Source organism: Stenella coeruleoalba (assembly GCF_951394435.1).
Source record: "Stenella coeruleoalba genome assembly, chromosome: 5".
Lineage (NCBI taxonomy): Eukaryota > Metazoa > Chordata > Mammalia > Artiodactyla > Delphinidae > Stenella > Stenella coeruleoalba.
In genome coordinates, this window is record NC_137150.1 from 86698516 (window position 1) to 86713460 (window position 14945).

Genomic DNA, 14945 nt, shown 5'->3' on the forward strand with positions numbered 1-14945 from the left:
AGTGGAATTTAATGGTGGATGACAAAGACATGGAGCTTTCTTTAAAGAGCATACAGCCTAGGAAATAGATAGGTAGCCAGGCACTGTGTTTAGTGCTGTGACAGCAGAAGTGCAGGGTGCCACGAGAATGCAAAGGAGGGGCACCAACCAGCACTGAGAGGTCAGGGAAAGCTTCCTGGAGAAAGAGACATTTAACCAAAACCTGGTAAAACAATTACTGCAGCTAATGCTTTGAGGTATTTGGAAAGTAACCATACAGTTTACATATCCATAAACCCACAAATTTTTTTATTACTAAGAGTAGAAACAATGATACAGCTCTCCAATGGGACACAACATCAATAAACCTAAGACTGATGGTATTATTGTGCTCTTTCTAAAATTTCTATTTTTTTCATAAAACTTTTATTTGGCTATAGCTTTTCTCTCTCTGTGTGCGTGGGGTGTCTGGGATGAAAGAGAGGCTGGAATACGTTGTTTTACTTATCACATTATACATTCACGTCATTTCCTTAATAAGTCTCCATTATTGTACTGTAAAATAATCCTATTAGCATTTTAAAACAATTTAAAAATGTAAGAAGGACCTATTGACTTTAGGAATATGTGGATTAAATATAATTAAATGATTTCCAGGCTAGGGGATTTTGTGATTTTTCTAGATACCATGGCATTGGGTACAGTATAACACATCTGATGAGCTGTATCAATTATTTGGACATTTAATTAGAAATTATACTATTGTTCCTATTCTTTAATTTACTTTAAGGAATAAGTATATACAATTTAAGCTATGTCACTTGATAGCACATAGCGCATTGGAAGGAATTTGTTTTTGTGATCTAAATGCATCTATGTTTTATTCTCATTGGTAGTTTGTTATTGCTATTGGATATAAGTAGTACTCACAGCTGGCTGTGACTTGCTATCATAAATGATCCCTTGCTATTAATCTCTGAGGAGGTTGGGGGGTACTTATATGGAGAGTATGTGAATAGGTCAGCAGAATGACTATTCTCTTCCCCTTATGCCATCTGGGACAAGTTTGAACTCTTCAGCATGACACACAAATCTGATCATGATTTAATCCCGCATTACACTCCTATCTTCATTTCCTGATGCCGACTATTATCTTTTACATCTCTTTAAAATCACACCCTCAGGACTTCCCTGGTGGCGCGGTGGTTATGAATCCGCCTGCCAATGCAGGGGACATGGGTTCAAGCCCTGGGCCGGGAAGATCCCACATGTCATGGAGCAGCTAAGCCCATGCGCCACAACTACTGAGCCTGCACTCTAGAGCCCACGAGCCACAACTACTGAGCCCGTGAGCCACAACTACTGAGCCTACACGCCACAACTACTGAAGCCCGTGCACCTAGAGCCCGTGCTGTGCAACAAGAGAAGCCACTGCAATGAGAAGTCTGTGCACCACAATGAAGAGTAGCCCCCCTGCTCAGTGCAACTAGAGAAAGCCCACACACAGCAACAAAGACCCAACTCAGCCAAAAATAAATAAATACATTTAAAAAATAATACACCCTCAATCCAACAGGTAATATTTCAATCCAATTTACCAAACACAATGTTCTCCATGACTTCTTGATGTTTGTGCTTACTGTTTCCTAATACTTTCCCATCCCAAACTTCCTACTATGTACCTCTCAGACTTGAAGAATCCTAGGGATCTCTGTGATGCACTCATAGCTCTTAATGTTTGCCCTAGCGAAGGCCTCATTACTTCATCACTACACCTCTCAAGAGAAGTAATTGTTTTGTTTCTCACTGTATTTCCAGTTCCTGGCAAATGCAAGTGGATGAATTGAATGTATACAGATTTCTTCTTAACATTCAAAGAACAAAGATCAGCTTTAAGTACATACGTGACTGCTGGTGCATCATCTTCCAAAGTAGTAACCTTAATGAGATGGAACAGTCCTGGAAAAATAATGCCTAGGTGTTTTTCTCTGCAGATTGATTAGAATAGAGGTTGGCAGACTACGGCTAGGTGAAATCCCACTCACTGCCTATGTTTGTAAGTCAAGTTTTATTGAAACACAGCCATGCCCATTTGTTTATGTACTGTCTACGGCTGCTTTTGTACTACAACGGCAGAGCTGAATAATTGTGGTAGAGACCATATGGTCCACAAAGCATAAAATACTCACTATCTGGCAGATTAAAATCAGAAAATGTTTGCCAACTCCTAGAACAGAAGTTGTTGATAGGTTATGCTCAATCCTAGATTTCCAAAATGGGAAAGAAGCATTTAGTTTTCACTTGTTGAATATTTCTACTTTAAGATATTATTTTGCCATGTTTCGTCACCAAATGTCTTTGTAAACTGAGGGCTTCTTGGTACATACAACCTCAGAGTGCATTAGGACGTTATTGCAAGATTTGCATTTTGAGATGAATCCTTTGCTCTGTGACAAAAGTGAGGCACAGCTTCACTGAGGCCATAAGGAGCCCTTTTAGTTTCAGACTGGCCTATAAAGGAGAAACTCTGTCTTGGTCAAAACAAAACTAAGAGGGTATAGTACTCCATCCGCTCACAAGTGTGTCTGTTCTGCACAGGACTGGCAGGGCTCTCAGGACCACCTTCATGGGCAGCAGTGGCCATGTGTTTGTCCCACAGGCAGCTGGGTCAATTCTAGAGCTTCTTCAGAGCTTGAATCAGCCATTAGCTGGTCCACCCAGAAATGAACTGAACCCCGTGGTTTGCTAGGTCCTTGCTTGTCAAAATGTGGCCCATAGCATCTCTTAGGATCTTGTTAGAAATGCAGGATCTCAGGCCCTGCCCCTCCCAACCCCTCAACTTACTGAATCAAAATCTGCTTTTTAACAAGAACCATAGGTGATCTGTATGTATAGTAAAGTCCTTTATTGATACTCTCAGTATTCCCGGGATCAGTCATGGGTATGAGGGAAATCATAAAACCAGAAGTATTTTTCTGGCATACGTTACCTTAATATTCAGTGGTCCTCTCATCCCACTATCAAACTATCCATTTTTAATCCTCTCTCCACATCCCAAAACACACATACACACTCTCACACACACACTGAACCACTCATCAACCCTTAGCTCTCTTTGTATCCCAAAGGTCTTGATCTCGACAGTTACAGTTAGAAATCTATTTAATCAACAAGACAGGCAGAATATTACCCACCTCAGGAGGTATCTGCACTCAACTCTTTTTTTCTTTTTATAAATTTATTTTATTTATTTTATTTTTGGCTGCGTTGGGTCTTCGTTGCTGCACACGGGCTTTCTCTAGTTGCAGCGAGCACGGGCTACTCTTCTTTGTGGTGTGTAGGCTTCTCATTGAGGTGGCTTCTCTTGTTGCGGAGCACGGGCTCTAGGTGCATGGGGTCCAGAGCGCAGGCTCAGTAGTTGTGGCGCATGGGCTTAGTTGCTCCGCAGCATGTGGGATCTTCCCGGACCAGGGCTCGAACCCATGTCTCCTGCATTGGCAGGTGGATTCTTAACCACTGCGCCACCAGGAAGCCCCTGCACTCAACTCTTGAACTGAAAGAAACAAACTATTCCCTCTACCCCCAAAAAAACAAAACAACTCTTTGTATATGCCAAAACATTGACTCCTCCACGCTACAATATTAGACATTCTGACAGACTTGGTTGGCATGATAGGATATTTTTAGAAAGAGCTTATTTTAAAGTTACTGTTGAATCATGACAATTCTTCAGGCCCTGGTACTCGAATAGCTGCCTGACGAGCCACCTTCACCTTGACCCCTTCCCCTTTCTGAGTTTTCTAGAATAAGAATCACTGAGCACTTGAATGTCCCGAGAGACAGGTGGGTAGGTAGGGAAAGAAGCACCTCAGAGGGCTGTTACCTTGCAGCCTTCCAACATTGTTACTCTTTTCTGGGAACAAAAGAGAGCAAAAAGTCCTCGCCTTCTCTCCCTAAATCTCCTTTTTGTTCTGTAATAGTCTTAGAATTTCTCTACTTTAGCACTAAGAGACAGATTTTTCTCCTGCATTTTCATGTCAATATCTGTCCCACAAGGCAATGACGCTTGCACAAGGCATCAGAACTTTACTCCAGAGTTTATAAAGCATCCAGCAGTACTACTGCAGGCAGAAAGCATGTTAGGAAGTAAATGTTTAAGAACTTACGACAAATAGGAAAATAGGACATGGCAGTGCTATTGCTTTGCAGAGCCTCAACTATATCTTCTAAGTCATTCAAAAGACAAATGTCAGAATATGAGCAGAATATAAGCTATAATTTTGGGAAACTGAACTGTTTAAGATTTACTGTCTTTAATATTTGATCGTAAAGGATAAAGACTCATTTGACAATTTAAAATTGCCTAAAATTATACTAGATCAGGGCTGTCCTGTAAAATTGAAATTATGGTGTGCTTTGAGTATCAGAATCAGTGCTCTTCCTTCTTACCTTAAAGAATATTCACTACTTTCTGATCTTAAGACAAAATACAGTTCAAGAGAATGAGAAGGAAAGCCTGGAAGAAAATGTTTGCAAAAGATATATCTGATAAAGAACTGTTATCAAAATATACACAGAATTCTTAAAACTTAACAATAAGGAAACAAACAACCTGATTTAAAAATGGGCCAGATGGACTTCCCTCATGGCGTAGTGGTTAAGAATCCACCTGCCAATGCAGGGGACACGGGTTTGAGCCCTGGTCCGGGAAGATCCCACACGCTGCAGAGCAACTAAGCCCGTGCACCACAACTACTGAGCCTGCGCTCTAGAGACCCCAGGAGCCACAGTTACTGAGCCTGTGTACCACAATTACTGAAGCCCGCACGCCTAGAGACTGTGTTCCACAACGAGAGATGCCACCACAATGAGAAGCCCGCACGCTGCAATAAAGAGTAGCCCCCACACGCCGCAACGAAGAGTAGCCCCCGCATGCCGCAACTTAGAGAAAGCCTGCACACAGCAACGAAGATCCAACACAGCCAAAAATAAATAAATTTTTTAAAAAGTTAAAAAAAAATAAAAATGGGCCAGAGACAGATATCTCACCAAAGAAAGTATACAGTTGGCAAATAAGCATATAAAAACATGCTCCACATCATATGTCATCAGAGAACACAAATTGAAACAACAATGAAATACTGCTACACCTATTAGAATGGCTGAAATCCAGAATATTGACAGTACAAAATGCTGGCAAGGATGTGGAGGAATAGGAACTCTCATTCATTGCTGGTGGGAATTCAAAATGGTACAGCCACTTCGGAAAACATTTTCTTGGTTTCTTATAAATCTAAACATACTCTTACCATACAATCTAGCAATTGTGCTCCTTCGTATTTACTCAAAGGAGTTGAAAATGCATGCCCCACAAAAACCTGCATATGAATGTTTATAGAAGCTTTATTTTTAATTGTCAAAACTTGGAAGCAAACAAGATGTCCTTCTGTGGATGAATGGATACATAAACTGTAGTATACGCATCCAGTGGAATGTTATTCAGTGCTGAAAAATAAATCTATCAAGCCATGAAAAGACATGGAGGAAACTTAAATGCATATTACTAAGTGAGAGAAGTCAATTTTAGGACAGTGAAATTTTAGGGCTGTAGGACCTAACCTAACCATAACGATGAGTACATCGTTTGCCTAAATCTGTAGAATGTACAACACCAAGAGGAAACCCTAAAGTAAACTAAGGACTTTGGGTGATTGCTATGTGTCAGCGTAGCTTCATCAGTGGTGACAAATGCACCATTCTGGTGAGTGATGTTGATAATGAGGGAGAGGATGCATGTGTGGGGAGAGGGTATATGAGAAATCTCTGTACCTTCCTCTTAATTTTGCTGTGAATCTAAAACTGCTCTAAAAAATAAAGTCTTTAAACAATAACAAAAAAAACAAGAACCAGTCTTAACATCATAAAATATTGTTTTTTCAAACGTGGCTCTGTCTATGATGGGAATAGGATTCTCCTTAGGAATTTGAGGTTAACTGTTTTTTAGCTCATGTCCTTAGATTCGGCCAAAGCTACTGGTAAATCTATGTGAGAACCAGTTACCTTTACACTGTTCCAAGACTGCAGCCCTAACCTTGTACAGTCTTCTGGAAAGGAGGTGCACTTATTTCTGAGGGAATTAGGCTAAGTTGAGTATGGATATTTCATGACCATTTCTGAATGATGAACTCAAAATTCACAGAATGATGTGAACGGGCGTGGTTGCAGGCTTGCAGGGATCATGCTAGTGTCCTCATGTCTGAATGGCACCTGTTTCTGCATAACAGGGATGGGTTTACACAGCAACATACCCCATCCAAAGCTCGCAGGAACCAGCTAACAGCATTGGTAACAGGGCTGGGAAGGACCCAATATGCAGACTGCAGCCTTGAAACAAAGGGAAACTCTTTCCCTCATAAATTATTCTGGTTTTTATAAGTATGTTATAGACTACAATATCTCTGAAAATAGGAAGGTGGTAAAAGATGTTAATGGTTCTGCAGAGTCATAATAATGACTTGCAAATCTGTTCAAGTTTTATAGGTATTACTTTACTGTTACATAGGCATATTTGACAGTTGTCATTATGCACTTCTATTTTCTATAGACAATCTGTCGTCACTGTATTTGTTGAGATATTTGTTCACATCTTTTATGTAGTAAATCTTTATTGTTTGATCTGGTTCAGAGTAATGAATATTCTGGTTAATCTAATGTTGTAATAGTAGAATGATCCCACATATAAATTTTCAAGTCATAAAAATCCTCCGTGTCAGATTTTGTGCTTCAAGTCTAGGGATACTAAAATTGTTATAACAGCAGAGGTTGGCATAACACTGTAAATCAACTATACTTCAATAAAAAGAAAATAAAATCATTATATCTCATACATGGTTTATCCATTCCTAAGTATTAGAATTATATATCCTATACATAAATGAATGTTTTTATAGACTCTGAAGTAATTTTAGGGTTTTAAAAACTCTCTTGATCATCAGTATGTTAGTGTTAATTTTCATTATATTGTAGATTAACAAAAATGCTAGTTTAGAGTTATTATTAATGGAATTTGAATTAAAAAATTGCTGTATTCACCAGAAATTCTTAGAAACAGGAATCAACTATTTTTTATTTGAAGAAATTCTTTTCAGTAGAGTTCCTTTAGTCAAAAAATGTCCATTACTTTGAAATCTAATAATTTTGAGTTGTGTAGAGAGAGTTTTCAGAGATTAAAATATCATGGAAATACTCAGTATTCTATTCATTTCAGTTAGAAATGTTCTGAACTTATGGCAGTCTTGGCCACCCCTTGTTGATCTCATTAAATAGACAACTCACCCAAGGAAAACGTGATCTTTTCGGATGAGCTATCCCACACTTTGTTTCCAGGGACTGGAGACACAGCCATACACCAGATGGTCAGGTTGTTTGATTGGGCTGGTTTATTATCATACACACTTGTCAAAACAGACTTCAGTTCCCCAAATCCTCCTTTGTCTTTTCTCTTTTCATTAGTATGTGTATTTCTACAAGGCAGATAAGCATAAGGTTAGTCCCCAACGTTTTCCATATGAGCCATACAACGATGCCGAGGTATGGCTAGAGGCAGTGTGGTTTATGGTGATACAGAATCTAAAGTGGTCAAACCACAGCTTCTTTGCAGCGAGCGTTTGTGCGGAAGGCCTGGAATTAACCTGAACTCTTTTGTTCAAGCTCCTGCATGGCATCGATCCATGGTCAAGGTATGAAATGTATTGATTAAAAGTGCTGCTCTATTTGTAACCATGGGTCTAGTGGGTCTAGGGACAAGTTTTCCCAGCTCATCAGCATTGCTTATTGATAACAGTGAGATTGATGATTCGCCCCTGGCCTAGGCGAGAACCTGGGAGGACTCTCCTGTCGAGTGTGAGTAGTAGCAGGAATATGCCTGACCAGGAAAATATAAAACCACCTCAGCTGAGACTCCATTCTGGGCTCCCCACTTTGAGTGCTGTAAATGTATACATGGGAAGCGTATCCTTACTTTAAGAATATTGCTGCTAGATTATATCCTTTTCCTGAATTAAGCTGTAGACTTCTAACACTGTCACTCTGGGTCCTGCAAGTCTTCTTTAGAAATATTAACTGCCACTGTTAGTACCACCTCCAAATAGCATACATGGTAGCAGAAAATGAATGTGAAACTCTCCATCCCTGGAGGCCAGAACTTTGTCTCACAGCTTCTTGACACTGAGGGTTCTAAATGCCAGTTCTGAAGTTATCACTTGCCAAAATAATAACTAAATGCAGTTGTGTGCGGTAAAATTCTGGCCATACCTCCTGGCCTCAAGGTTGGAAGGGTAATGGGCACATCAAACCACAGCTTATTTAACAGAACATATCTATAATGACCCTTAAAAGATATTTGCAGGATTGCATCCTGTCATTATCGTGGGTGAATTGTTTTTAAAGTGATCTAATAACAAAACCAGTAATAGTCTCAAAATGAATCAAGTGGGTCAATATAATCATTCATCAACGTAAACTTAAAATTTTATCAATTAAAGATCACAGTGCAGCAAGAGCTACATGACTCAGTGACTGTTGAAAATATACTGAGCTCTGAGGCAAAATGACTCAGGAGAAAGGAGAAGGGCTGCTGTCCCAGGCAGGAGACAGCTGGGATTGTTCTGGCAGAGGTGGCCATGTTTACCACCTATAAGAGTATCGCTTTGTATGTTCTCACCTGAGCTTGTCTTGACGTGTGTCCTGCTCCAGGAACTTCTAATCCTCTTGGTAAACATGTTCCTTGCCATGGAGCCAAGTCCTTTATGTACACTTCCTCCAAACCTCCTCACCCCCAACCCACCCAGATCCTTGCAAGAAAAAGTAGAAACTATTTGTTTATTGGTTTAAAGCAGTGATGCTAAGTTCACTGAACTAACTGAAATGATTAATTCATGTAGGTTGAATTAAACTTGTTGGCACTCATATAAAAGATTTGCATTTACTGACAGTTAAATACAACGTTAGTGTTTATATACGAATTGACCAAGTCAAATATATTTCTTATATTCTGGGAAATGTTACCTCCCAACCCCTTGGAGGAGCTAGATGAGGTATCAGAAAATGGCATTTGGTAGGCAAGATGATGTTTTTCTTGGAATGAGAATTGCTCTTAAATGCCAAGATCAACTTGGGCAGTGGCAACTTCTGTTGTGCTTTGTTTTCTTTCTTTGCCAAACCCACTTCCATTGACTGATTTCCTTACCTTCTCTTTCACCTTGAGGGAAGCTTTTCTCTATAAACCATGTAAGATTTGCTGTGGGAAATACATTCCTCAGTGAGCAGGTAAATATTCTCTGGAGGTGGTGAAAGGCAGAATACAGAAAGAATTACTTGCCAATTCAGAAGAAACTGAATTGATACCCCTTATATCTCCACCAAGCCTCAAACAAGGCAAATTGGCACAAAATCATTTTCTCCACTTTTAACAAGGCAGTGTTTACCTGTAAGAGGTTTAAAGAGTGAACTATAAACAGGCAATCTCCTATACAGATGTTATAAATTAATGGTTAGAATTTAAGGTCAATTTAAGAAGAATCTAGGACTATACTAACGTTGCAAGTCTGGATTCTGGGTTCTGAAAAGGAAAATTACATCCCTACATAGGCAGAACAAAACTGTATAAATGGAAACCAAAGAATAGAAAGAAGAAGCTATAACAGGCAGCGGCCAGAGAAGAATATTCTGTTAGACTGAAAGCTAAAAGAGAGCCAGACTTTTGTTGCTTTCGTTCCCCAAATAATGTAAAGTACTATTTGTAGCAACAATTACAGGAACCATTTAATATAAACATCTCACTTTTGACTTGTAAAGAGTTTTCCTAATTAATTTTTTATTTTATCATCTAAACAATCCTATGGGCTAGATAGGACCCACCCTATTATTGCCATTTGACAGATGGGGAAATCAAGGCACAGAATCACAGAATGGTTAAAAGGAGAAGAATGTAGTTGATGGCACAATTGGAAGAGTTACCTTAATCCCAGTCCAAGACATTTCCTGGTAAAACACGCTGTATTGAAATAAGAAAGAAGTAGAAGAAGAGGTAGCTTACGTTACAAAACCTGGGAGCTTAGAGGAGGGTTAGTTACGTTTTATTTTCAACACTGTTTGTTCTTTGTAAGATGGTGGTTTTTTCAAGAGCCTGGTGAACATATCCGATAAGACTTATTAGATCTTCATTATTTTATCTGAGACGCTGCAAAATTATAATCCCACTTTTAGCTACCTGTTTTCTCATCCAGAGATATGTGTGTTTTACATATGACCAGCCCTAGTTCTTAGTTCTCAAATATTTTTCATTGATGAACATGAATATTGATGAATATGCTAGTTAACTAGTAAAGAACAATTAACTATATTTAATGCTCGGTGTGCCAATTTCCCCACAGGATAGTGATGCCCAAAGAGTCTGGTCTTGAGCAGAACTGAGAAACCAAACCTAAGGATACTAAGTCCCATCTTTCTGGTGAGATCCCACTGAGGAGCAGTTGAACATCCCCCAGAACATCACATCATGGCAAAAACCCTAAGGAAATCATGAGACTTTCAGAGGAGGTCATCTGTTGTATCCAAAATGGTAGTAGCAAACACTGCAGCCCCAGCTTTCCTACCCATTCAGCACTTGCCAATGGGATGCAGGCACGTGACGGGAATGCAGCTCCATGAAATTATGTCTCTTTCTGTCCTAAAAGTAAAACCAGGTCCCCTGAATTGTATTCTTAATAAGTAAAGAGAATTCAGTTTATTTAATCCAATAAAGTGCCAAAGATTGACATTGATCTCCAGGTCGTCCATGTAAGAGTTATAGGAAAAAAATGTCTTTTAAAAGTTGTAAAAGTTTGTATTAATGCCCATACCTTTAACCCCTCTCATGGTTCATTTTCTCCATGCTCATTCAACCCACCAAAAGATGAGGATATGGTCATATCAGGAACAAGTAGGGGTTCCATTATTTCATAAAGGCAACTGGCTCACTGAAGAAATTTCTTGTCAATTTAATAAAAATATCAAAAAGATTTAACTCTTGTAGATTCTCTGAATTCAGATTTCATGGAATGCTTCAGATTTCATATATTCTATACGAGCTCCAGACAGTGTTCCAAGATTTTGTTTAGGGATATGGTTCTTGTCCCAAAACTCCTTTAGTCTCCAAAATTGAAAAGCTTCAGACTAAACTAGTTCAAATTGAAGTCAAACGTATTATGAAATGTCAAGCACATATGGTTTTGCTGAGAAAGCAGAGCTGTATTTCCAAACAATTAAGAGAAAAACATGCTAAATTTGGAAAAAAAATGAAGTAAATATGAACAAGAGTTTACGTACACATACATATATGTGAGAGTACATATATTACTCTGCTGAGAAGTCAAAATCATTCACTCACTCAGTGTGTCTGTTGCATTCATGAAACAAGTAAATTATTGGTTTCTCCAGCACATTATTCTAAGTACATATGGAATAAGTAAGCAGTAGCACAAAGAATTCTGCAGTAAGTGTCAAAAAGTATTTGGAGAGTTCTGTGGGAGTACAGAGAAGGATGAAATCTGGAAATAACTTAGAGGGCACAGTTATATTTTGTGGACAGGCAAGAGTTGGGCCTGGATCCTACAGGTGAAAAGTAGTGGGGGATTCACAAAGATGGGCAGATGGAATGGTTCATGGGCTTGGGAGTGAGGTGGGGATGTTGTCCTGGAAGGAGAGGTTGGAGCAGGATAAAACTGATGAGTCAGGAAAAATGAATCCAAATCTGGCTGTAAGACTGATCATTCCCTTATTTCCACAGATGAAATACTGAAATGGTGACCATTTGTAAATTATCCCATATTCAGTTTGCTTAAGTTTGGACAGAACCTTTTCCAAAGGACTTTTCACAGAATCAGTTTGAAAATAGCTGTTTAGTCTAGAAAGAGAAAACCTAAAAAAAGAAAAAAAGAAAAGAGTTTCCCTATTTGTTTACCAGCTCTTCATTTCTATTTGGGGTCTCTCCATGCCCCACACATTTGCTTTTCACTTGAAATTTGACTTTCAGTCTCTACATGTTTTCTACTCTACCATTTCTATATTTTCTTCTATAACTCAAAATTTTTTTCTCCCATGGACACCTTCTTTAAAATGTGCCTGTCTCCTCTTGGTAGGTCTTCCTTCCTAAATCTATCTATCTATCTATCTACCTATCTGAAATACATATTTTTTGCTTAAGTTGATTATACCTTTATTTCATTCCAATTGAGAGTAGAAGCCAACATATTTCAGCTTTTCCAATTCTAGTTACATAATATAATAAAAAGCAACCCCAAATTTGCTATATTTCTCTAAATTGGGGGGGGGGAGTGCTTTCACTTAATCTTCCCCTTTCTGCAAGTTCTCTGGCTTTTCTACTGACTGTATTTATAACATCAATAGTTTCCAACCAAAAATGGAGACTCATGGTCTGACAATTGGACAAAATATTTGAAACCACAGATATTCTTGAGGCATGTGGTTTTTCTGCCTGTATGTCACCCATTCCCCCTCTTAAATCTCCTTCTTTGCTTGACAGGTGATCTAGTCTTCTGGAAACAGAACTAAGACTTGTAGGTGCTCAACTTACTGTTTTACTACATGATATTTGCCAGGGACAACTTTCTTCAGTGGTGGAGGGGGGCGGAGAAAAGTTTTGCATTTGTTGCAGAAAAACCCTACAGGCAGGGACACACCCACTTGGAAACCAGGCTTCCCTGGAAGTGGGAGGGAACAGGAACTGGAGGTGCCCTCCTCCCAGGGATAGGAGTCAGCTAACAGCCTTCTAAGGCAGCAGGAGTGCTCACCCTGCACCGGAGCCATCAGAGACCAGTCCAGAGCCTTGCTTGCCTGTTAAGTACCCACTTGTGGCTGGGAGGTGCTTCCTAACTGTTCAAGGTTGCAAAGCTTAACGAATAAGCTCTCAATCACTTAAGAAATGACCCAAGAAAGGAGAGAGAAGTCAGGCTGTTTTTAACATATACTACAATTTTCCCTTTGTTTATTTATTCTTAAAATGAGGTACCTCTTAAAATAAGCCAAACACCTGGACTAAGTTGCTGTCAGGAAGTTCTCATCAGCTGTTGGCTTTGCAGGCGATGGTGCCTGGGAAGGTGGAGGATGGTGAGCTGCTTGCCGAGGACACCCAGGAACAACCAGGTCTGTGGAGATTCGCTCCACCTCTCTCTCCTTCGGGCATGCCAGCTCCTCCCACTGAAAACAGCTAAGCCTGCTGTGTGGACTTCCTAGAATCCCAGCCCCAGAGGGACCTCCCTAGGGACAAGCTAACCTCACATTGAGAACTTTATTTCCCAGACCCTGGCAGACTTTGTAGCCTCCGGACAGCCTGCTGCATCCGTTCTGAGGAAACGCGAGTCTCCGACATCAGCATCTGTCTATGCTTCGCTTCTACCCACGCTGAGGGAGACCCAGTGAGGCCCCAGCCCTGGGGCTCCTGAACAGCCTGAACCCTGAGGCTTCTCCTCCTGCTTCCAGAACGCATTGGATCGATCGCCAGGAGCACAGAAACAGCGGAAGCAGCCAGGAGGAGAATCAAGAGAGAAACCTAAAATGTTCAATATTCAAAAACACCCGTGTTGCTGGTTGATGTAGAGAACACTGAGCTCACTCAAGAGCTTTGTATTTGTTGCACTAATTTGTTTTGTCTTCTGGGCCAGCCAAGGAGGGATCAGTATGTATCCAGGTCATGGAGGGAATGTACAGGAGGGCCTCCGGGCCATTTTGCTTGGCTCTGATGCACCCTTACTCTCCAGTGAAGCAGAAAGGGAACATCACACCACCCAGGTGTGGCCGGCCTTTGACCATTATTGCAAATCCCCAAGTCACCACAGTCCCTTGCCAAGTACACTTTTAGCCTTAGAGATTTTTGGAAAGGAAAGCTGTAAAGAAGAGACAGGATGAGGCGGGAAGAGGAGGAAGGAGAGGGAACCAGGATAAAGGCAAAAGGGGACTTAGAAGTGAAGGAGGACGAGATCAGTGAGACGGGAGGACCGGTCGGCCCTTTTGCGGGTACCACACCCACCCCGATGCCCCACAACAAGGGGACTTGGTTTTCCGAGGCCTGGGAGTATTTCCCCCTGGCCCCTGCCTGTGCTGGACACCACCCCAACCCATACACCACCTGCCGCCTGTGTGGCGGGCAGGTGGGACGTGGCCCTGGGGTTAACGTGGGCACCACAGCCCTGTGGAAGCATCTGAAAAGCATGCACAAAGAGGAGCTGGAGAAGGGTGGCCATGGTCAGGCCGGGCAGTGCCAGGCCCCCAGGCTTCAAGGGCCGCAGCTCCCCACAGGCATTGAGGGCGACTGGGCCAGGATCCTGGAGCAGGCCAGCCAAAGAAAAAAGGAGGCACTTAGGAGGGAGAGGGCAGTGGAAAGGAGAGAGCGAGCCCTGGACGAGGTGGAAAGGGCCATCCTGGAGATGAGGCGGAAGGTGAGGGCTGAGAAGAAGGCCTGCCAGAGGGAAAAAGACAGCCCACAGCAGCTTATTCCTTCCATTTTGTTTAAACGGGGCTTGGGGGATTCTATTCTGAGAACACTGACTTCAGACCCGCAGCAAAGAAGGCCATTTTAGTTCCAGCTCTAGTATATAGCAAAGTGGCTTAGTGGGATTTTGTTTTTAACAGAAAGAGAGCATAGTGTGGTTAATCTCAGCAGGTCTGAATTGGCCAAATGCTTGTCTATAAGGTTCCTTAGAGCTGTATTCACCAAAAGTTTAAAACATACTAACTAAAGAGAAATGTCGGTTCGCCACCATGGGTATTGTGGGTTATTTGGGAGCAGAATGTACCAGCCTGTCAGCACTGATGAGTGAAAATAATGGGATTTATGTCTAGCACTTGGTTTTGGTGGAATTGAAGGTTTTGATGGTTGAGGCTGGTTGGGTGGCTGGAATATGCCTATG

General features: G+C 41.0%; 2 protein-coding genes across 2 annotated transcripts in view; one reads left to right on the top strand and one right to left on the bottom strand.

Moving 5' to 3' along the window:
* CD96 (CD96 molecule) overlaps positions 1-14945 on the bottom strand; it is a gene marked incomplete at both ends in the record, with an annotated part of 85546 nt that overhangs the window by 37152 nt on the left and 33449 nt on the right. Inside the window, 3 exon segments of the mRNA XM_079921963.1 lie at positions 7315-7494; positions 7497-7502; positions 9227-9317. Coding sequence (XP_079778089.1) covers positions 7315-7494; positions 7497-7502; positions 9227-9317 — 277 coding nt within the window.
* On the top strand, positions 13877-14548 carry ZBED2 (zinc finger BED-type containing 2; the record flags this gene model as incomplete). Its single annotated transcript, XM_079921972.1, is given in 2 exon segments — positions 13877-14511; positions 14514-14548. Coding segments are annotated over 2 exon segments (606 nt in total). The 5' UTR covers positions 13877-13940.